This window comes from Dromiciops gliroides, chromosome 1, assembly GCF_019393635.1.
Source record: "Dromiciops gliroides isolate mDroGli1 chromosome 1, mDroGli1.pri, whole genome shotgun sequence".
Taxonomy (NCBI): Eukaryota; Metazoa; Chordata; class Mammalia; order Microbiotheria; family Microbiotheriidae; genus Dromiciops; species Dromiciops gliroides.
In genome coordinates this window covers 192,645,469-192,670,613 of record NC_057861.1, presented here as the reverse complement: position 1 = coordinate 192,670,613, position 25,145 = coordinate 192,645,469, and the positions used below count along the sequence as shown (strand labels likewise).

The following is a 25,145-nucleotide window of genomic DNA, read 5'->3' as shown; positions in this document are numbered from 1 at the left end:
CTCGTGTAAAATGCAGGGGTTGGCCTATGTGACCTTCAAGGTCTCTTCTGGCTCTAAATCTGTGAACCTGTGATCTTACACATATTGGGACCAATCCCTGACAACTCACACAAGTGATACAAGCTTACTTTTCCCCTTGCTTTCATATATTACTCATCTCTTTGTTAGCCTTCTTGTATAATTACTGCAGTCTTCAGCTTATTCTTTATAATCATGGACAAACCACCATGAGAGTAAATATGGAACTGATATTTATTTCATCCACTAGTCTAAATCATTTATACTGAGTTCTATCTGGCCTTGGTTTGATTATCTCCTGGGTATTCTTAGGGAGTTTTGGGGGATGGCATTGTTGTTTTAGTTAATTTTTTCAGTCATGCCTGACTCTTTGTGACCCCATTTGTGTTTGTTTGTTTTTTTGGCAAAGGTACTGGAATGACATGCCATTTCCTTCTCCAACTTATTTTACAGATGAGGAAACTGAGGAAAATGGGGTTAAGTGACTTGTCCAGCTAGTAAGTGTCTGAGGCCAGATTTGAATTCAGGAAGATAAATCTTTCTGACTTCAGGCCTGGTGGTCTATCCACCGTACCACCTAGTTTCCCCTGGAGATAACATTAGGGAATCTCAAAATGGCAGATGCCTCAGTAAAAGAATAGTGACATCCTTCCAAGGGCTCAGTAACTACTGCAAGGCCAGTCATCATATGCTGGCCATGCACATGCCAAGGGAATTTGGTAGTAAGTAAAGGAAGCCATAAGCTTAGAGGATCAGACTCTCTTCTGTGAAGCTCACTAACTCTTTGTGAATGGATGTTTAGAATGTGGAAGATAGTGGGAGTTGGCTGTCTTCTCTTCTATCAGGAGCTATTGTTCACTGTACTTCACTTGCTTATAGGAACTTGTCTGAGTTTCATGCATGATATTCCCTTAGCTGGGATGCAGAAAGACCAAACGGTGTATTTATGTGTCTCCAGATCACTCCATCTCTCTGTTGCAAGTCATTGTCTATCACCTCTGCTTCTTCTCTGCTCATTATACATGTTTACATTTTGATACATGCAGGTTAAGTAAATTATTTTTTTTGCTGCAAAAAGAATAATTTCCTTCTTCCAATTTAAGTATTCTGTACATTCTGATTTTCATGTATAAGTTTTTAAAGCCAAGGTGAATGCATATGTATTCATTGTTTCTAAAGATCCTTTCACTGTTTTTTCTATGAATGCAAATTTTCTTATTATATATTTTTTCACCTTAACTTCATTTTCTCTCTTGTATGTTCAAAAATGAATGTGATAATGGATAATGGTAACTAATATTTATGTAGCATTTTAAAGTTTGCAAAACACTTTATATATGTTAACTCATTTGATCCTCACAACAATCCTGGGAGGTAGGTGCTATTATTTTCCCCACTCGTTTGGTGATTTGCTTAGGTTTACAACTATTAAGTAGTTAAATAAAGATTTGAAGTCAGGTCTTCCTAACTCCAGGCCCAAATGTATGCTAGGAGTATTGGTCTTGTATTCAGGAATATGTGGGTGGTGGAAATTCCACCTTTGACTCTTGTTAGCAGTGACCATGGACAAAGCTACTCAATCTCTCTGAGCCTCATCAATGAGGAAGTCTGAAAGTAGTAGGAATGTATAGCTAGTAAATGCAATTTTTAACTTGGTACCATATACTACAGTGTAGTAGAAAGAACACAATATTCAAATCCTCATACTGTGTGAACTTGGAGAAGTTTCTTTGGACCTTTGATTCCTCATTTGCAAAGAAAGGAGGGGTCTGTTCAACTCCAACATCCTGTGATGCTTATATATTCCTTAAAGTATATATCATCTGTACCATTTGACCAATGCTTCCCAGTTTATCTTTGATAAAGGGAACAAAAAATCCAAGGTGTATATCTATTAAGATCTCCCACATCTTCCCCTCCCCTTTCTTATTAAAAATTAATCATATGGCATGGCATTGAAGACACTTTGTAGAGGCAGCTAAGTGATACAGACAACAGGTTGCTGTATTTAAAATCAGGAAGACATGAGTTCAGATCCTGTCACAGATACTACCTCTGTGACCCTGGATTGATTGCCTAAGCACTTCTCAGCCTCAGTTTCTTCATTTTTTTTTTAGTGAGGCAATTGGGGTTAAGTGACTTGCCCAGGGTCACACAGCTAGTAAGTGTTAAGTGTCTGAGGCTGGATTTGAACTCAGGTACTCCTGACTCCAGGGCTGGTGCTCTATCCACTGCGCTACCTAGCTGCCCCTCATTTTCTTCATTTTTAAAATTGTATTAATAGCACTTGCCTTCTACAATTGTAGTGAAGATCAAATAAGATAGCACATTTAATGCATTTTTCAAATGTTAAAGCAATATATACATTCTAGACATTGTTATTATCACAGATTACCATTTATCTCAAAGAAACCAAAAAGTACAGTGCAAAGAGCACTGAACTTGGATTGAGAATACTTGGGTTTCATGGTGACTCTGTCACTGAGCTTCATGGTGATTAAGTGACTTAAGAACTAGCCAGAACTAGGCAGAACTAGGACTAGGAAGAACCCTGCTCTCCTAATGCCCAGACCATTAGTTTTTCTATTGCACCATATCACCAGCTAAAGTCATGTCTTTGCCATGGTATCTGTAGAAGGATGTAGTAGACTTGTCTAAAAAGATAAGCATATTTGTAATCAAGCACCTTCCATATAATAGTTCAGGATCTTTTCTCTGTAATCCCTGAGCCTCATTTGGCTCAGTGGGGGAGAATAATATATATTATGGTTTTTCTCCCTAAATAACTCAAGTCCATGGCTTGAGAATGGTTACCTCATTTATCTTGACTTTAAGTATGGGAGAGACTCTTAATTAGTATAAATTTAGTCATCCCCATACAGAATTGCCTAGGTAAACCCAATTATAAAAGAGCTTTTGACGGCCTTGGTTTGATTATCTCCTGGGTTAGACTATTTTTCTTATTGATCAACACTAACTTGAATATTACAGATGGATAGTTGGGTAACCACTAATTTTCCTTCAGAAAAAAAAGTCTCCAGGAAACAATTCCCTTGGATTCTTCTTTGTCATTCTTATGGAAAAGTACTTTACAATACTATTGCCCAATATTTTCCACTACTGAAATACCAGTATTGATTGTGTTTGGTTTTTTTTTTCTTTTTGTTCACATTGGTCTAGAATAAGTGAGGTGATTCTGGGACCTCATAAGGCATATGACTGGCTAAGTAACTCATAGAGAACATTAATGGGTATCAGATATTTCCAAGGTTGTGGGGTTTTTATTGATATTATTGTTTCATTTGTTCACCCTTTTTTTCATCCTCAGTGCTTAACACAGCGCGTGGTATATAAAATGCATAATATATGCTTGTTGAGTTGATTTGTCCACAAATTGGAGCATAGAGTTATTACTGATTTTCTGTGTGGAATTTTATGCCCAGCAAATTGTTAATACCATATTAATTTCCTCCGATAGTCTTGATCTCTTGCCTTTACCACTCACCCTAACAGGACCCTTCAACCATATTTTGGAGAGTAGTGCAAACTAGGTTTCAGTTAGCCTAAGTACAAACATAGTTAGATGAATAGATATGCTGATGTTGGGAAGGAGGAGATGATAATAATAAGAATTGAGGGATAGGGGGCCGAGAGGTGGCGCAGTGGATAAAGCACTGGCGCTGGATTCAGGAGTACCTGAGTTCAAATCCTGCCTCAGACACTTGACACTTACTAGCTCTGTGACCCTGGGCAAGTCACTTAACCCCCATTTTCCCACAAAAAAAAAAAAAAGAAAAAAAAAGAAAAAAAAGAATTGAGGGATAGATTATACATCATTTGGTAGTTAGTGCTATATATAATGAGGTAAAGTCTTAGCACAGTGCCTAGCACAAAGAAGGTACTTAATGCTCATTCCCCAAGTCCTTTTCCACACTAATTGGTATAGACTTTTGATTTCAATGTGAGGAATTCTTTGGTGTGGAAACTTATTCCACCCGTGCAGGTCAGCAACTCCTTTCAAATGTGTTGTCTTAGAGCATTGTTTGGGGACACTGAGACATCAATGGACTTGTCCAGATCACATAGTCTGTATGAGTTAAAGGCAAGACTAGAATCCATTTATCTTTCTGACTCTAAGACTTGCATTCTATTCTATCATTCTAATTTGCTTCCTCTCTACTTCCCTTCATTAACATGGTTAATTAGGCTGGTTTTATTCTTTTAAAGATCTACCCAGGAATTTGGAAGGGTTACGTGTAGACATTCTAATTATTTTTTTTTATAAGATGCTGATTGGTGCCTTTCCTTGTGTATCATTCTCATTTCAGAATTCACTGGTGGTTGAGATACCACCTTTTCGCAATCAGAGAATTACCAGTCCTGTTCAGGTTAATTTCTACGTCTGCAATGGAAAGAGAAAGAGAAGCCAGTACCAGCATTTCACCTACCTTCCTGCAAATGGTAACAATATATTTCTAACATTAAGCACTGGAAATGAAAGATTTGGATGTTTTTTCTAAAAGATGTAGAAAAAATTGGAACACTTCATGAAGTTGGTGCAATACAATGTAACCTGTGCTGCACTGGGGAGTAAAAAACTATGTTTCAGCCTGCTTAGCAAGACTGTCTCCTCAATTTCCTCTGAAATGCAGAGGAAAATGTATTTTCCCTTTTAAAAAAATTGTTGGGTGTTACCTGGAGCGAAGATTGCTGATCTCTGTCTGCTGGTGGCCTACAAATACACAGCAGCCACCCCCACACTACTCCCTGCACAGCATGAATCTTCTGTGCGCTTCACCAGTAGTAATGCTGCTGTGTATATGAAATTGTATAGATCTTTAAGGTGGAAAAGAAAATACTTATAATTCCTTTGTAGATGCCTTTAGAAATAAACACTTGCTATAACGTCTTAAGTCCAACACCTTATTTGGTCACTTCACTTCAATGGTGATTTTATGCTCATGCTAATATTCCATTTCAGACCCAGTCATTGGGTATTTAATGTTACTGTAATGAGCAGATTTTCAGATGGGAGAACTTTCTGTGTAATCAAAACATGCCCTTTTATTGTTGATTGCCTGTTTTAAAAGACTGTAGATAGCCCTTCTGGACTCCCATAATAGCAATTAACCTTATGAACTTTTCAGGGTATGTATTTTAAGAAAATACAATTTCTTTGACTTCTAATGACCCAGGAAATGGCAAAGAAAGGAAAATCACAAAAAATGTATATTTCCAAACCTGTACCTATTTGTGACCACTTGTACCAAGGCTCCCGTCAGCAGGAATGAATCATGTTGATTGTGGTAAGCCTGGCATCTATCCAGTAAAGTCAAAATGTCTAGTTTTCCACTTAATTGAATGAGTTAAGGTCCTGTATTTCACAAGGACAATTTATACTTGTATAGCCCCAATTATTTAAAATCCTCAACTTTTTGTATCTTTATATTCTGAAAAAATTTTACTGTTATCATTTTAAAAAGAAAGGTGTCCTAAAATTCATTGTAAAAGCAGTCAGGTCTCTTGAGGAAATCTCAAGAATATTGCAATGGCATCTTTGTGCTTTGAATGTTAAATGGTATTTAAAATGTTCTAGCTAAGAAGAAAGCTCTAACATATCTATGTTGATTGAACAGTTAGAGCAAAGTGTTGTATCAGACAAACATCAGTGAAATCTATGATTAGATTGATGTACTTTTGCTGCAGAAATATCACCAAGATAGTGTTTTGAAAATAGAAGAAAGGATGCATGTAACTGTCAGCATGTTGACATTTAAAAGATTTCCATGGTTTAATTTGTTGCCATGTATTATAGTCTATTTAGGATTTATGTGACAGTGAGTTTACTCATAATTTACAGATGAGTTAGACATTCTTAGAGTAAGGTACAGCATATCTATGTAAATGAAAGTGCTCTGTTTTACAACAGCTTTAGTGGATTTGTCCTTATCAAATACCAAATGTGTTAGACAGAAAATGAAACACTGAAAAATAAAACTGAGGCCTCATAAGAAGAGATTACATTTGGAAAACGGAACTAGAATGGAGACCATTTTTATTTTTATACTCTCATCTTGGGAGTACATTGTTGTGGCCTTAGGTTATACTAGGATGCCATGAGGCTTTCCCACTTTAGACTTGTGTTCAGTGCATGCAGTGCAGAAAGAAGGGAATAACTTCCTTAACCTTCCTTTTCTGTGATGGAGTGACCAAAGAATTAGATTGTTAGACCTAATGAAAGTAGAAGCCTTTGGAGCACTTGGTTTCAGAATCCCACCCACCATCACACTACCATCATTCTTAGTGAAACTGGACTCTGAATAGAGAATTCTGATCTCAAGAGACACCCAAATGGGGATTAAAGTCTTTCAAATTGGGTCAGCTTGGGCTATAATGTTAATTATGAAACAATTATCATCCTACTTGTAGGGTTTACTTCGTTTTCTTTTTTTTTTAAACAAAATCATTGATAACAATGCCAACATTTCCCCTTCCAATTTTTTGCTAGGTTTGTCTACCTCGGTTTATTTATATGTGCTTCATATTTAACCATAAACTTAAATATTTGTCAATGACAAAAGCTGAAACATAGCTTGCTAATTCTTAATGTGTTTGCTAAGTGCACTTGATGAGTTGGGTTTGGCAAATCAATCCTAACATCAAAAAATGTGGAGTTAAAGTGTATTTAAAGTATAATCTCTTAATGCTCTACTGATTAAGTGGCTTATATAGAGAAGCATGTAAAATTTAGATAATCTGAGTAGATCAGAATCCTCTGAGGTTTTCCTTTGAAGTAAGATATAACTAGGGATCCTGTTATTACATTCCTTCCTTCCTTCCCTCCCTCCCTCCCTCCCTCCCTCCCTTCTTCCTTCCTTCCTCCCTTCCCTCCTCCCTTCCTTCACAATATCACTAGGCTGAGATAGAATCATTAGACTGAGAACTAGGACAAGACAGTAATTTGGTTAGCAGCAGATGTATTCCCTATTTGTTACGTCGGAACTCTTACCAATTCTCTGTTTAATAAGGAATACTGAAAAGGGAAAGAAAAGTTTCTTCAAAGGACACCATTTCTTAAAGGCGACTCTCTCAATGTCACTGACCAATCTATGTTACTGATGTGTTAAAATCTATTTAATGCCAAAACTTTACAGTACCCAGGTGGGGACTTTCACTGCCCTTGGTTAAATGTAACCTTCTTAGAGTTTCACAACATCGTGGAATGAAAGTGTGGAAAGTGTTTTGTTTGCTTATGAAAATGGTGAGTAGGGCCCACATCTCTGTCATCAGCCTCCTCCACTTCCTGTCTCAGCTCTAAAATTATCTTCTTACTGCTTGGCAGCAGATAAACACAATCAGCAATTTGCCCACGATGACATTTAGTAGCTACACCTCATTTTCATCCCCCATGTCTTGTACTGGAAGCTCACTTTTTACATTAAAATGTTACATTGGTCACATTGAAGGAAAACAACCAAACAGAGATGCAAAATCCTGCTGGTCTTATGGCATGGCTTTTGCTTTGGTTGGGGGATCTTTGTAGACTGGCTTTTAAAGCCACACAGATTCTTCCACTGGAGGCTGGTAAAATGTTTAACTTGGGTACACTCACCTATTAAATGCACCAGCTCTTGAAGGGTATGTGCATTTCTCATCTAAAATTCTTTGCATTCTGCTTCTGGGAGAAAACAAGATAGCACAAGATAGAAAAAAACATCAGGTATCACGATGGAAGACTTTTGCATGCAGAGAGCATGTGTATTATTTGAGAGAGTTTTTTTAAACTTTTTATTTGTCATTGTTTTGCTAAAGAATACTAAAATACAACTCCCTGAAAGGAAATTTGCCTTGCCATTTAGTCATAATTAGATAGATTAAGAGAAGCATTGATAGACGTCACAAAACAAAGATTCTGCCAGAAACATGAACAGTTCTGAGAAATTATTTTAATGCTTTTGAAATGTAGAATTACAAATATAAAAGAGCTCTAATCTGTGGTGAGGTCTCAGAGGAGTCAAAGGTTTGAGTTTGGCTTTGGATGACCAAAAGCTAGACCAACTTTTGAGCTGGAAATCTTGTGAGATCATTCTTGGGACCTATCCACATCTACATTGTTCCTTTGAGTACTGAGTAATTAATGAACTCAAAGGCTCATGATCCACAGCTTCAACTACAAGGACTTGGAGAATCATATCAGACTATCTTTGTCAGGCATTTATGAGTAGGAAAGTAGGCCCTTGAATGGACTAGTCATATTCAAAAGAGGACTCCTAGCTAATTTGTAATTATGGAGTATGACAAAAGCCTAAAAGGCATTAGGAGCTCCAAAAGTAAAGGCTGTAAAGGCATAATGAGCACCATTCACCCTACACGTAGGAAAGAAGGTAGATTCACTATCCTGCTTGGTCAGTGACAAGTTTATTACAAAATATTCACTTTCATATGTACAATTAAGAAAGGAACTTGTTCATTCTGCTATTTCCCTTTTGTCAAAGATGAGCATCAATTGTCAGGATAGTTAGACCAATAAACAACAAAATTTATCTGAATAGAGACAGTTTTAAGAGATGGAATTCTTTGTCTTTCTCTGATGGTGAATTCTGACACCCCAATAAAGATGGTAGCAGGAAAAGTACCATGTCAAGAAGAATGAAATGGTAGTGATTCCCTCGTACTTGTCTCACGACGCCCTTCCTCTCCTCTACCTCTCCAGAGATGTACTGTGAGAGAAACTGAAACCTTTCCCTGCACAGGAGGGGCCTCACTCTGTTCAGATTATGCAGGTGGAAGGATATAATGGAAAGAAGAGTAGATCTGGAATCCTAGAAGATCTGAGTTTGAGTAACTTTATTGATTTTTATCTGTATAAGGACAAATCGCTTCACCTTTTGGGGCTGTTTCCTCATCTGTAAAATAAAGACATTGGACTACATGGTTTTTAAGAACCTCTCTATGATTCTTAAAGGCTTTGACACTCCAGAACTGATAACTGCATAGATGAAAAAAACCAATATCTCCAAGATAACATATCTGCCTTTCCTGATTCACATAGAATGTAAGCTCTTCACAGTTAGGGAATATTTTACATTTCCCCTAGGTTCCCCAGCTTCCCTAGAACCTGCTAAGTGCTTATTGAATAGATGAATATATGAATAGCAGACATGTATGTTTGAATTTGTAAATAATTAAGAGATAAAGATTGCATTATTCTCTTGTCTTCTGAAATTTTCACACCTAGTCCCATAGAACTTATGTTTAGGTCCTTTTGAAGAGTTCAGGCTTCTAACAACTTGCTGACTAAAGAACTTCTCCTATGGTCATGCTGTTCAGTGTACCAATTGGTGACATAGCTTCTAGTAAAAACTAGCAACCATCAGTGCAAATGTTCTGAGGTGGTTTGTCAAAAGAAATAGTTGGAGTTTGTAGATGGAATTATAAACTGGCACACTGAATGAGTACAGCACATGGAGCTCCAAGCACATATTATTCTGCTTGTAGCCTCTGAAGCTTTTATAGCATCTTTAGGCTTCACCCTTTCCATTTTGAACTTTTTGGTAGTTGCTTTTTATCCCACAAAAAGCCTTTTTCATGGACATCTTAATCCCAAGATAGTTAGAATCATCCAAGCACTCTAAAAGCTTAATGTTGACTTTAAATGTTTATTTACTTAGCTTTTGTGTCAAAGAAGTAGAGGTAATTTGATTCAACTGGAAATGCTTTGGTGATGCTGCTTCTCCCACCTCTGGGTCTCAATCCCAACTTCTTTTAAACAGTCACATGATCTTGGGGTGCTGGAAGTTATGCCCCCAGGGACTCTACTGATAGATCCAACTTTCCTCTTTCTCTCTCCTACCCTTTTCTGCCCTGCCATTCAGTCTTTAGGTAATTGAATACAATGAAACATTCCCTTTTAGGCCAATGGCATCAGTACATGGAGAACTGGCTAACTCTAGGGAATGTTTCTTTTCCAGGTTGAAACATCTTTCCTTGAATTGAAATGGCTCACTTTGTGCCATGTACTTTTATAGCTGTTTTTTTGGCGGCTCCATGATTGCATCTTTGTCTTTGACATTTAGTACTGTAACTAGATCAGCCATGACTATGCATGAGTCCTGTTTCCTATTAAAATGAAAAAAAAAAGTATCAAAGCATTCATTTGAATTGGGATATTATACTCCTTTGTTATAGACACAGGAACACCATGTCTTTTAGAATAACTAAAGAAAAAGATGCTTTCTTATGCTCCCTCTTAGTTCCCCCCCCCTCCGCATTCTGCCAACCATTAATTTTGAGATAATTTCCTTGATGCCTTTTTGTGACTGTAGGGAGAATCCAATTTCTTTCTAGGCTCAGTAAGCCACTAATATACAGTAAAGGATTAACCTAATTTAAACCAGTTCATGAGTATTATTGTTTAGTTATGATCCAAGTAGATTACATCTTGGGTCTTAAGAGGTTAACTTACTTGCCCAAAGTCCAGTAGTTAGGGACATAGCTGGGGGTTGTTTATTCTGGTAACTGCAATCTTCTTGAGATGTATCTCTAAAAGTAAATTCAATTCTATACCTAGTATGGTGCTCATTTTATCTTTCCTGTTGTGGCATGTACTTTGATCATATTTGATGGGAAGAAAATAGCCCAGTGTAGCATACTTAGGGTACTTGACAGAATTTAATTGTCCAGCAAATGTCCAAAAGAAATGTGTAGACCTCAGTTGCACCTGCCTTTTAATGGATGTGGGGGCACTGACATATGGAGGAGCAATTTTCAGGTAGAACACATAGAGACTTTACATTAAACATGTAACTACTGAAAAGGAAACTCTTAAACTTTGTTGCTCTAGTAGCAAAGATGATACTTTTGGTCAGCTCATGACACTGATCACAAACCAGTCATGCCTATCCACATGGATTAATTATTAGGCTGGCCCAAGGCACTATACTGTCCTTGCTTTTGAAATGACCAATCTGTGTTCTGTCTTATACTACTTTTGTTACAGACTTTTGGACATTCTATCTATAAAGTGATGGATTCTGCTTTCTATCACTAACTTTCTAATTATCAGACCTGAACTTATAGACAGAGAAATACATGTATTGATCATATCTTGGAGATATATTGACTCTTTCATACCTCTAGGATATTGTTTAGTGTTTGGGGAGAAATAATTTATTTAATAAATTCAAGTATCTTCCTAGAGCATGATAGAACCAATATTAAATTCCCTAAGAGCAGTTAGGATTTTTTTCAATTCTAGTAGATGGATAGAGAAATAAAGATGGAGGCATAATCTTTGATATAATTCAAAATAATGTACAAAAATGGAGTAGGCACAGGATGGCTCAAATTATTCATCAAAAATTAGAAGAGTCTGGACATTGCAAATCTGAACATTTTCAAGCTGCCCTTTTTATAACAATATGCTAATATTTTCCCTTCCCCCATTTTAAAAATTCTTGATAGAATTTTATCTTTCAAATTTTTCTGCAGACTATTTAGTCTTAGATTTTGGGTTTCCTTGGTTCATTTTGTTTCAAAGGTTTGTGGTTTCTGCTTGGTCTATGTATGCTGAATTTGCTGTCAAGTGGTTTGGTTGATGTGAATCCTGATTGGATGCTGGGAAAGTTTCTGGGTCTTTTAGAAGAGTTAAGTTTAAGAAAAAGGGTATAGAGACATCTATATGACATCAGGAAAAGCTAATAAAGGAAGTATTCAAATACTTTCAAAATCCCATATGCCTCATTTAACACTGACTTCTAAAATATAGGGAAAGGATTTGTACATAGAGAAGACTGTTCTATAATGTAACGATTGGAATGACACTACCTACTGGAGACTTACTGTAGAAGAGTTCCACCCATGAAGCGAAGGTCTTTGAGGGCAAGACCAGGAGTCTTTTCTCTGGCATCAGGAAGTGACACTGGCTGATGGGAGGAAGAAGGAAGAGACTGGTACTCGGTCTGGGGCTTTTTTCCTTTGGACTCTGGTGGAGAGCAGAGCTAGAAATGTGCTCTCCCTTTAATAGATAGGAATCTAAGCCTTTCTCTCTCTCTTTATCAAATTCTTATTCTCCTTAATAAATGCTTAAAAGTCTAACTCTTGCTAAAGCTTATAATTTATTGGCGACCACTCATTAGATATTTTAGACAGTTTAGCTAGAATTTTAGCCCTTAACAATAAGAAGTAAGAGTGGAGAGGCAAACTACTTACTGAAAGATGAGTGTTCTAAGCTTGTGAGAGAATATAAAGATGGGATCCCAGTTTGGAGAATAATGAGCAACAGTGAGTCTTTTTCCCTGCAGTGGGAGTGGCTTGTGGGTTACTGGGTGGTAAATAGAATGGGCAGAGAGAGGTATAATAGCAAGGAGACTGAGGGTAACCACAGACTATCCAGTGACCCCTTTATCAGACCTCCTCACAGTACCACTGAGGGAGCAGGGGTATTATTTTAAGCAATCATCCTGGGCAAAAGCCATCAAAAACAAAAGGAAGTGTGAGTCAAGAGTAGCCGAACACCCAAGATGCCTATTCATTAAATGTGTGTGTGTGAGAGCATACACAGTGTAAGACACATCTCTTTTGAACAAATTGACAAAAGATTTATACACTTCCATACAGAATAAAATGCTCTATTTCTGACCCTAATGACTGTAGTCAATTTCCAGTGAGCATTTTAGAGGAGTTTCTTGTATAACTGCTTCTTTGAAAAAGTATATTCTCACCCCCTCCTCAAGTCACATTTCCCATATGCTGTAACTTACTGGAGACTGCACCCACTGTGGCTTTTGCTGCCCTCTGACCAGAATCTAACTAAATCTTACTCTTCACAGCTGCTTGGAAAGAAAGCACACCCTCCAGGGAAGGCCCTTTGAATCATACTCAGTGTAAAGTGGAGGTTTGGCAATTATTTGGAGAAATCTGATCAGTGTATCTTTTGGCCTGCATTGTATGCCTTGACCATCTCAGCAATCAACTTAATTGGATAATTGTAAAATCTCCACTTAATTTTCTACTCAGAAGACCTCCCCAGTGAAACATTGAGTCACCCACACCTGTAGGATAGTGGGTTGTAACCCTTAGAGAGAAGATTAATTGGCTAGTTAACTGATAATAGACTTGACCTTGGACTTCCACATGTAGGCCTATGGAAGTATCAGGAATGAATCACACAAAACTAGATTAGGAAATATACACATAGGTTTTTTTTTTTTTTTTTTTTTTTTGCGGGACCAGACCTATAAATGATTTCATCAGTATAGAGGAATTTGAGTGTGAAAGCAGTGTAGAACAGAATGTTTTCTACAACTGGTGATCTTAGACAGTTGCCTGGAGTGCTGAGAGCTTAAATAACTTGCCCAGAGTCACACAGCTAGTATATATCAAGACTGGATTTAAACACGGGTTTTCCTGACTGAGATCATCTTGCTCTCCACTATACCACCCTCTCTCTCAGACAGGAGGAAAAAAAGCAAAAACCAATCTCTCCAAGTTCAAGAAAAGTATCTGGCACGAGTATATAGGTTTAGCTACATTGAGACTGCATAAAGATGTGACTTGAAGAAGAGATATAAAACTCAGAGTGAGAGCCTTCTTCATCAGATGGTTCAACTTAATAATCAGTCAAAAAGCATTTATCAAGCACCTAGAATATGCCAGTTGATCTGGTGAGCCATCTCTTTTCTCCATATGATATAAAAATTGCCTGACCCCTGGAATTTATCTTTATGGTTCATCATAATATCTGTCTCAGGATTCAGTGCTATACAGACAAAAGAAGCCAATGCCTTCTCTGAATTAGGGTCTTGCACTTAGGACAAAAATCTCATCCGCTGTACTGTAAAATGCATCACATAAAGTGACTCATCTTGAAAAATGAGGGGCCACTGTGTTAAACTGCAGAGGGGGAGAACAGAAGTAAAAAAAAAAAAAAGCTCAGGTGGTTCTAAGAAGACAATCATTGAAAGTCATCTTGCCAGCAGCGGGTTGTGACAAGTGAAGTTTGGCTCTGAAATCCTTTAATTCATTTACCTGACTCTTAGCTAGGAATGATCAACTGGGCCCTAAACACAGCACCCCTCTCCACTCCCTCACCCTTAACCACTAACACTAACACAGATCAGCTTGAACCTATTAGCCTGTGTCACTGGAATCTTTGAGGTCCATTTAAAGGTCACTCATGTAGCCAGAAGAGATATACTTAATGACACAGTGTCTCAGATTAGGAAGATGGGTTTAAAAGCACACAGAGAGAGCTCTGGCCATTTTTTGTTGTTGCAACTTTTATATTTAGGGCTGTTGTAGCTTTCTAATCTTCATTTATAAAATGATCACCTCTTAATAAAATGGCTTGAATAAAAATGTAGAACTCAGTGGATTCTTATACTTCAACATGGCCATTTAAATATAAAGCATAACATGAATGTATTAGCTCATGTATGCATAGAAGATGCCCTTGTATTATTTCCCCCGGGTTTAAAGGATCTACAATGAATCCATGACCTGTTTTCACTTTACTGAATTTAATAGCAGCCTAATAGTTTCCCAACTGTTGAAAGGAAGGCATCCAGTAACTGAATTACTTGGAAACGACTCTTCATTCAGATAATGGTATTGTTTCAGATTATAGGTAAAATGCACACTCAGTGTTTCTGTATATCCAGATGCTAAGCCTATATCCATGTATCAGGGTTCATAGAGAGCACAGATGTGAAGATGGAGGGAAAGATAATGAATTATTCATTTCTTGCAGGTGATTACTAGGGGTGAAAAACTAGCTTCCCTGCTCTAAAAAGAAAAAAAAACCTAGCTTCTCCACTCTTTTCTTGGCCTAGAGAACTGGTCATGGGAATTCAACACACAGGCCACTGAACACCCAGAAATCAATCCCTTACCAAGTCTATTTGCTTTGGAAACATTTGAACTCCAATATTTGTTTGAGGAGAGTTTCAAGTAAGGTTATCAAATTGTAATTTGTCTTAGTAAATTATATCACATTGTCTTCCACTGCCTCATGGACAGCTAAACTGTTCCTCTTTTTTGGGGGTAGCATCTTTTAGCCCAGAAGAGTGAGCTAGTGGTTAAAGGATGGAGATGAGAGAGTCAGGAGTTCTGGGTTCTGTTTCTATCTTATGTTACGAGCTCTGATACTGAGTCATTGTTCAGCTTTTTGTTTCACCTCAGAATAACCCCTAATTTCTTCATCTATAACATAGAAAGAAATTCTTGTTTGTTTATACACTTTGAGATCCTAGGATGATGGAAGGCAGCACACAGAAATCAACTATTCATCCTTGGATTTATCTTAGATATTATGGAAGAAAGAGGGAATAAACATTTTCTCTAGGCATTCAATCAGTAGACATAGTTCTTATGAAAACCTTGTTCGAGCAAGGAAAAAACCCACTATTTTATAACTAGAGTCCCTTAAGCCTAACTTCTTCTACTATTAACTGGATGGATTGTAATAACATTGACTTTAGGAATGGAATGGCTGAAGTAGCCACCCTCCTCCCTGTCAGTCAACAATATTAATTTGAATGCCTAATATGTGGCAGGCATTTACCCAGGTGCCTTGTTTTCTCTGAGTTCCCTAATCACTTGATTTGGATAGGATAAATTTATTTTTACACTTCATCAGCTCTTTCCTTATTTTGTGAGACTAAAACTTGCCAGTCACTAAAATCCCAGTTTCTTTTGCTTATAGCCCCTTGAAAATCTCACTCAAGATTTAGCCATCTTTTCAGTGTAGAAATATTCACACAGATGAGACTTCTATGGCATCTGGCCCTGGGAAAGAATCTTTTACTGTAACACTGAAAGAAACCCTCAGAAAGTAGTCGGATAGTGAACTTATGTGTCTGTACAGGGATGCCAAGGAATAGTATAATTTCTACTGAACTGAGAAAGACTCATGCATGTTAGAGAGTGAGACCTGGAGTTGACCTAAAATGAAAGGTTTTCATGTATTCATGTATCTTGAATCTTTTGCCTCTGATCCTATGATATTCATTTCTCTTTTTATTTGTGTATATCTATGCACATCATTGTCTATACTAGGCCAGATGGAGAAAAGAGTTCATGTGTTTTCTAGGGTTGATATTACTGCCACTGCCGGACAAGAAAAACATCTTAACTCCTCTCCAAGGAATGGAGATCACCTCAGCTATATGACCACCCTTCCATCTTTAGAGGCAGGAATGCTGAAATCACCCTTTGAAGGGTAGTGTGAAGTGCTGTATTTTAAAAATAACTTTGGACATGCGCTATTTCTTATTTCATTTAACAAAAAGAAGATTGGATCTTTGTGACAGTTTAAAAAATTACTATAGATGATATCTTTTGTTGTCAAGCTTGTACATTATTATTCAGATTGTTCTGTCCTCACTAACATTGTATTTAATGTAAATGAAACCAGTTGTGATGAATACCAACACTGCACTAACCAACAGTGCTGTCTTGTCCATGAAAAACCTGCTTTGTAAAATTACAGGAAACTGTGACAATTAGCATTCATCTGTCGCACTTTTGCTTTCCATAATAAATGTAGATTGTGAACTTGCCACTTGGGTAATGTAGTATTTTTCTGTGTGCCATTGCCTAATATCACACTGAGTTACACTCTGTCATTTTGTGTTACTTTATTTCAAGTCCTATCCTAACACGATATACTGTAACAGGAGGTAACGGGACAGTGCATCATGCTAAGTGTCAGAACTGAATTGAAAAATTCTTTCAGTTTGAGGACTCAAATTCCTATACTGGTACCTTCCTACATTTTTGCCAGGCAATGATAGGATTAAATGCCAGATGACCATATGAAGAAGCAGATCACTTTTATTCCTTTACTAATGTAAAACAGAAGGCATTGTCTTAGATGACTCTGGCTTACAGACAGGATGTTAGTATGCTTTGAAATACATACCAAAAAGGCAACTTAGACACATTCACAGTAGTACAGTATTAGTGCATTTAAGCTTTCATGGCCCTAATGGGAATAAAGGGGGAAAGCTTGTTGTTAAAATATGCTTTTAATTTTAAAATGGTAGTTTTCATGTTTTCCATTTTATCAATGTATGTTGATGAAACTATATTTCTTAAGGGGTTAGAAAGGGGCTGGAGGGGCAGCTAGGTGGCGCAGTGGATAGAGCATTGGCCCTGGAGTCAGGAGGACCTGAGTTCAAATCCAGCCTCAGACACTTAACACTTACTAACTGTGTGACCTTGGGCAAGTCACTTAACCCTCATTGCCCAACCAAAAACAAAAACAAAAAAGAAAGAAAGGGGCTGGAAAGCTTCTCATCCTTGGTCATTTGCTTGCAAGTAGAGTGGATGGGTATAACAAGTACCCCTACTTACATATTGACTTATTAAGTTTTTAATGCATGTGCTGCCCAGCCCAGGTCCTAGGAAAGCCATTCTGCCTCAGTTTAGCCTTGACCAAGATGTATCCCCAGAGACAGTTTAGGGAATACAAAGCTGTAGGATTTGAAAGTATTTTCAAGTTTGCTCTATGGTAGCCTATACAGATAAATATTGAAAGTCTTGGATATAATAGTCTGGGTATATGAAGACTTATTTGGGCTTTTGCAACATATTCTTTAGGGGATGGGGTGGGGAAGGAACATATTTTACACATTCAATCATCTTGTCATTTTTCATGATAGACAACTTGCCTCCAACTAGCTGTGTGATCTTGAATGAGTTATTTTTCTTTCTATACCTAAGTTTCCTCATCTTTAAAAGTAGGGGTTTGGGGGAGAGGGCTAACTTAAATAATCTCTAAGGGTTCTTCCATTTCTATTATTCTATAATTCTGAATCATATCACTAGGTTATTCATTCATCCATTTCCTCCCATTATAGCCATCTGATACCTTTTCATTCCCAATTTGGAGGAACTATGTACTTGTAAATTAAATGAGAAATCTAAAGATGTATACGAAACTAAGACTTTAGATCAGGGACTCTTAACCTGGGTTTCATGGACCTCCAAGGTATCTACAGGTTTAGATGAGAGGAAAATTAAATCTTTATTTTTCCTAACCTCTAAATTAACTTTATCTTTTCCTTCAATTATAATTTTAAAAAAATTATTCTGAGAATGGGTCCATAGACTTCACAGGACTGCCAAATACAAACACACACACACACACACACACACACACACACACACACACACACACACACACACATGATTAAAAACTTCTACTTTTTAGGATAACAGAGGTAGTAAGATCTATTATTCCCTTGGCCAGAAAGTGAAGTCCTGGGCTGGTGAGAGGAATATGATGTAGTTAAAGTAGCATCATGAATCCAAAGCAAAAATAAAATAATATCCATTCTATGTATCAGTGTACATTCATAAAGAAGGGTGTGCTGCTAACCAATTTCTGTGGCTGTCAATCTCATTTTTATTTACAAGACTGCCTTAGAATGGACCCCAGACAGGAAGTTGTAGTCCTTTTAAACACATCCTATTAAAGTTGAAAATTTTTGCTTTTGTTACTTTTCTCATCCAATAAACTTTCCCAGTTTGTGACCTCATACAACTAGAGCCCCAAAACAGCAAGCAAACTGGTCATCTTCTAAATACATATATTAGAGTTGTGTTTTTTTTTTAAAGAGAGAAGACCAAAATGGTCTAATAGTGTTGGTTTCAGGATTATAGCCTACATAGTTGGAGGAGGAAGGAAGAATATTTTTACAGGCCAAGATAAAATCTACATATTTGGTAAACATTGACTGAAATCAGTAAATGAGTTTGTTCAGATGCCAAATGGTCTCCACATTAGAGCATAGTTATTTTGTATTATTTTAGCTCAGCTAAGGGTTCAGGTTAGGAATCTTGAAATAGTAAACAACTGGAATGGCAGAGTATAAAAATCAGTGAGCGAACTCTTCTGAGAATTGTCCAAAATGAATGCAATAACCCCAACTCTACATGCTCCCTCTTTCTTCTTTTCAAAGGTTTCTCCACATACAGTAAGAGGCATGTAATTTATGACAGTTCTCTAAAGTTAGACATGTTTACCTTTTAACATGTTAAGAAAATCCTTTCATTTTGAACTCAGACATTTCTTCGACCCAATCTTTCACCCACATTCAGGTCTACACAGAGGGCCATTGTGTAAAGGCAAGTGAGTGGCATGACATCATCTTTGCTAAGTCTGTCCCAATAAGAATCTGAGGTAGCCCTGATTTACACAGGAGTTAATGCTGCTGCCACCGCTTGGTTTTAAACAGGTCATAAACAACAGACATTCTAATGGTGCACATTTTTAGCAGACGGAGATGTCATCTCCATTCTCTACTGGAAGGCTTGGTCAATAAGGTCTATGATTTTGGATTCCTTAGACTTGCTGCAATCACTTCTTCTAATCCAAGCAGCATGTACTCCCTCCACTATCCCTCTGTGGTAGATAAATTAAGCACGTTGGCATTTACTTTAGGGGTATATTTTGGACTGCACCTTTAATGTCCATGTGGAGCACACAGGGCACTGTTTTTTTAAAGGTGCCCAGGGAATACTTCCTATAAGAGTAAGGGTAGGTCCTGATGTCTGGCCAGATTTCTAGGATCTGGCTGAAAACCTGGTGCAATGGAGAGCTCTGCTTATCCCGACTGGGTATTAGCGTGTTAGCTACCCTATAAACATTTAATTTAATCTTCCAGCCATATTAAAAGAATAAAAAATGAAAGATCATGAGCTCTGCAAGTTACCAAACTCATTTAGAACTTAACCTTTGCCATATTGGACACTAGAGTGTTTTAATTCTTAAACTGGAAAGTTTACAGCACACACAAAGGTCACTATTAGACATGTCTGGGGCCATTATTTCACCACTGTTCTCTCTCTGTGAGGACTTCTGCCATTGTTAGCAGTAACAAGCTCCATTGAGCAAACCCTGCCTCTCAGGTGTGGGGCTGAACTTGGTTTTCTGGCCTAATTCCAGGGCCTGCCATTTCTTGGATTTATAATATGCTTGAAGGCAGATTAACTTGAGTCTAGTTAGGGGAGGCAGTTCATAAAATGGTATCTTCTCAGTAGAGCCATTTTAGATGAGACTGCTTACTTGAGTTTGACACTCCTCTTTGGGATAAAAAATAGTCCTCTGCTTGCCGAAAGTGTGAGTGGAGTCCAAGCAGCTGGAGCAGCTTCATGTTGTTAATCATAGCAGGCCAGGTTATGGCTAGAAGCTGTCTCTTTCAGTTGGCAGCCCCTTAAAAAAGGTGTTTGAGCCGACAGCTGACTTCAAATATTTGACTTTCTAATATAAAATAAGTTGGATTACAATACTGGTTTCTATTAAATGTGAGGACATTAATCTCATTCTTGGCATCCCATACCCTGCAGCCCTCTCTGCATATATACACTGGTTCTCTGGGTCAGGCACATGAGGCAGACAGTCCAACCGATCTGTATATAGGAAACATATGGGCCTGGAAAGAGAGTGACAGAGAAAATTGATCTATTGAGGGAAGGGCTGTGTTAGCAGCATGTCAGGCTATGTTGCCAGAGACGTAGATTTGGGAGCCAAGACCTTTTATCAGATTCCAGGGCTTCCAAAGTTTAGAAATGCCTCTGTCAGGAGGGTGTGTCATCACCAACAGGTAAAAGGTGTTAGAGTCCAGTAGGGTTGCCTTCCTGCTGGCTTACTTCTGATTGAGGCATTTTTAGAAACAGCCACTGGTTTAATCTTTGGACCGGATGGTAAGATGCTATTGACTCATTTACACATCAGATGACTGAAAGCTAATGTGGGAAAGGGAAAAAGGTGAGGGTGGTGGTGGAGTTTCATGGTCATTATGGGCCTCAGAACATTGGCAAGACCCATCTTTTCGAGTATTGCTGGCCTGGGTCACCAGGGTTACCAAGATCGTGATATTGAGCCGTCCAAGTGATAGAAATTCTAAACCCAAATCTCTGTAATTTTCACCAAAGGGATTTAAAAATCACAATTCCTTTCAAAATCTGACAGCAGCATACTAGCTGCCTAGTGTTTCAAACTTCTCTATCCTTCCCTTTTAATCCTATAAAGTTGTGGTAAAAGAAAGTCTGGAGAGCACGTCAAAGACAAGAAATAGAATATGGTCAAATATAACCAGTAGTCTGTGTCATATCTAGGTTTTCTTTTAATCAGTTGAATAAAAGCTACTCTGTGAAAACATACAGACCAAGGATAGCATTCTTCTTTGTTTTTGCTAGTTTTCTTCCATGGCATTTCTATAATGTTCCTAAATAATCTCTTAAATTTTTTTAAAGGATTGTGTTCCTTAGCAAATAAAACATTAATGTATGGGGCAGGGGAGGGACAGAGGTGAAGAGAGCTTGGTGGATAGGAGGAGACAAGATGGAAGCAGAAATAAGATTGAGTTCTGTCCTACCTGAACAGCTTAATTTTGACAACTCGGTATAACAGAAGGGATATAGGTGCTAGGCAGAAGCACAACAGAAACAAAATCACCTCATTTTGTTTTTCTTCTTAGCAGCTACATACATGGCCAACTATATGTTACCAAAGATGGTGGTCTAATAAATCCTTAGGCAGTTCACTTGATCCCTTCCTTAATGTTGACCCATCCCTAATATTCCATCTCACTTTACTGAAGAAATCCTTTAACAATTAGTAAAAGGAGACATGTTTACAAACCAGCAAATGCCCTCTGGGATGAAAAGTGGTGCTAAACTTGCTCCCACTTCAGTCAAGTGTCCCCTTGTTTCTATAAAAAACAATACTAAGTGCTAAAGGGTCATATTTGGGGACTACAGACCAACATATTCTTTTCTGTGTGTGAATGCATTTGTATGTGTGTGTGTTTGTAACACATTTTTCAACTGCCTTGTTACTGTTTTTCTTCTTGCTAAGTATGGCAGCCCTCAGAAATTCAACAATTCCAAAATTCATTTCACCTCTCTATTTGAATGTGCTGAAGGAAAAGTTTTAAGAAATGTATACACATACATGCATATATAATACATATGGGAGTCTATTTATAGTATATATAAGTACAAAGAGTATGTATGTATATATACTATGTATAATATATGCTCATATATGTGGATGGAGATATATATATATATATATATATATATATATATGAGGAGAGAGAGACAGAGTGAGGGAGGAAGGGAGGAAGGGAGAAAGAGAGAGAAAAAAAATTAAGACTGTGAAAATTCAGAATAGGGAGAAATTTCAGTTGTAAGTCTCAATGGATGGAAATCTACCAGGTTATCTTTGTGGAAGTCAGTCCTTTCTAGTGAAGAAGTACAGGCCATTGACAGATAACACTTAATGTAATTGCCAAAGAAGAAAGCCTTAGAATTGTTTAGCCTGGGTATTTCTGCCATTGAGATGCATCAGGAAAAGTCACTGTTCAAGGATACAATGCTTGTTTACATCTGGTTAGCAACTTTGTGTTAATGTACTTGTCTATAATATGAAACATACGAGAATATCTACCCTCTCAAGAGTTCTGTTAAAGCAATTTATTAACACATTTGTGCCTTTTTCTTAACTAGATATGTGGCTTTTGTTGTGCTTACTACCTCTGTGTGTGTATGTGTTTGTACCTGTGATTGTGCATAAAGACATCTTTGTATATAATTAAAAGAGTAGGGGGCAGCTAGGTGGCACAGTGGATAGAGCACCAGCCCTGGAGTCAGGAGGACCTGAGTTCAAATCCAGCCTCAGACACTTAACACTTACTAGCTGTGTGACCCAGAGCAAGTCACTTAGCCCCAATTGCCTCACCAAAAAACAAAACAAAACAAAAAAGGAAAAGAGTATAAAAATCTGTTCATAAATCTATTCTTGAACTAGAATGTCCTTTACTATGGATGAGGGAGGTTACAAGAATTCACCAGTACACAGTATGTATGTGAGCAAGTGAAAAGACAATCAGAATGAATTTGATGACAATTCATTATACATGATCCATTTATCTCAAGCAGCACTTTATCATCTGTTACACATGGAAGTGTGTGTGTGTGTGTGTGTGTGTGTGTGTGTGTGTGTGTGCTTTAAGTAGTTTGAAGAAGATTATACCCAGCTCTAGTGAAAGATGCATAAAAGGTGGTGGTGGCAGGGGGTGAGGAATGGGGATGTGTGTGGAATGAAAAAGGAAACAGACAAAAGAATCAGAATTACGGAACCTGTATTGGAAAGGTCCTCAGAGTCCATATAATCCAACCTGCAGCTAAATAAGGGTCCCTTCTACAACTTAATTGAGGTGTCACTCCAGCCTTTGTTGTAAGATATCAACTTCTAGAGGCAGTCTTTGCTACTTTCGGGTAATTTTTCTTTACATGAAGCCCGAGTCTGCCTCTCTACAACTTTTACCCATTGCTTCTGGTTCAGCCCGACTAGGACAAAGCAAATTGAGTCTCCTTCCTCTTCCCACATGATAGCATGTTCAAATGTGTTTGACAGCTATTTTGTGTCTTTTCCCCACCATTAACTAGTCTTTTTTTTAAACTGAAAATTCTCAACTCCTTCCACTGATTCTCATATGGGATGAAATTGAGTGTCCTTACTATCTTAGTTGCGCTCCTTTAGACATTCTGCAGCTTCTCATTATCTTGAGCACTGTATCCCAGGCATGGTCTGACAAGGGCAAAATACATCTGGTCTATTAACTTCCCTAATCTTGAACAATATTCATCTTTTAGTACTGCCTAAGATTCCTTTAGATTTTTGTTTTGTTTTGGCTACCATATTATCTTGTGCTTCTGGGGTACTAAAAAAACCCAATATTTTCCAGACAAAAATCTGCAACAATGCCTTACCTGTTTTCTACTCATGAAGTTGTCTTTTTGAACCTGAGCACAACATTTTACATTTATCCCTATTAGAGTTCATCCTCAGCATCAACCCGATATTCTAGCCTGATGACATCTTTCTGCATTCTGACTCTACTATAGATGTCAGCTATCACACCTCATTCATTTTATATTGTCTACACTCTTTTATCAGAAGATGATCTATACCTTTATACAAGTCACTGGTAAAAGTTTTAGACAGTATAGGGTCAAGTTCAGATCCCAGGAGCAATCCCACCAGATGTCCTCCCCCCAGAGGTGTCCTTCCAAGCTGACATTGAAGCATAAGTCTATGCTCTTGACCAACCCTCAGCTCTACATCTCATCCACAAAAATAGCTTCAGACTTCATCAAATGTTTTTCTGTAATCTAATTAAGTTATGTCTATAATATTCTCCTGATCTACAAATCTAGCAACCCTTTCAAAACTAACTACTTCCTTTTCTAGATGTTTGGATGCTATCTCTTTGATAATACTTAATATAATTTCCCCAAGAATCAAGTTTAGTTCACTGGCCTCTACTTTGTAGATTCCATTCTTCCCCTTAAAAAAAAACTCCCAGGCAAACATTTATTTTTTCCCCAACCTTGTAGCATCCTCTCTCTGTCTCCATAATCTTCTAGATACTTTTGTCAGTGAATGAGTAATTACATTCATCTCAATTCAATAAACATCTGGTAAGCACTATTATGTATAAAGTCCTGTGCTAGGCACTGAGGATACAGAGTCAAAACTAAAATACTTACCAGGCCTTTCAATTCATTACTCTAGGATGAAGCATTTATGGATTTGATGACTTGAACTTATCAAGGGTGCCAGGCACCATGCTTAAACACTTTAGACATATTTACTTTATTAATGTCTCCCTTGATTTGGTTTTCAGCTCCCTATTTTCCAATTTTACTCCATCTTTTCTGATCTGAAGATATCTCCTTGGCAGAAAAGGAAACCCACAAAAGCAAAATATGGGTTGAGCAGCTCTGTCTTCTTTACATCATTGCATCATCCAACCAGAATAGCACTCATAAACTTTCTTCAATCACTCACCTTCCCCAATATGGCTTTAAATCCTGCCTTTCCCTTTTTACTGTCCTTTGCTTACCTTGCCAGCCTCAGCTCATTCTAACTTTAGCACACTTTATACTGTTATTATAGGAGCATGCTACATACTCTTGCATTCATCCTTTAGTACTTTCCCTTGCTTCCTTCTTCTGTATATATGGTATTTTTAAAATTATAATTAGGAAAATGAAAGATGACAAGGGTACTTTGCAAAAGGGAGATAGTATTCATCTATATTGCAAGTCCT

At 37.6% G+C, this 25,145-nt stretch overlaps 1 protein-coding gene across 1 annotated transcript in view; it reads left to right on the top strand.

Moving 5' to 3' along the window:
• The window catches only part of NFATC1 (nuclear factor of activated T cells 1), a 221,502-nt gene that overhangs the window by 144,999 nt on the left and 51,358 nt on the right, over positions 1-25,145 (top strand). Inside the window, exon 8 of the mRNA XM_043979273.1 lies at positions 4,347-4,479. Coding sequence (XP_043835208.1) covers positions 4,347-4,479 — 133 coding nt within the window. The remainder of the gene's footprint in view (positions 1-4,346; positions 4,480-25,145) is intronic.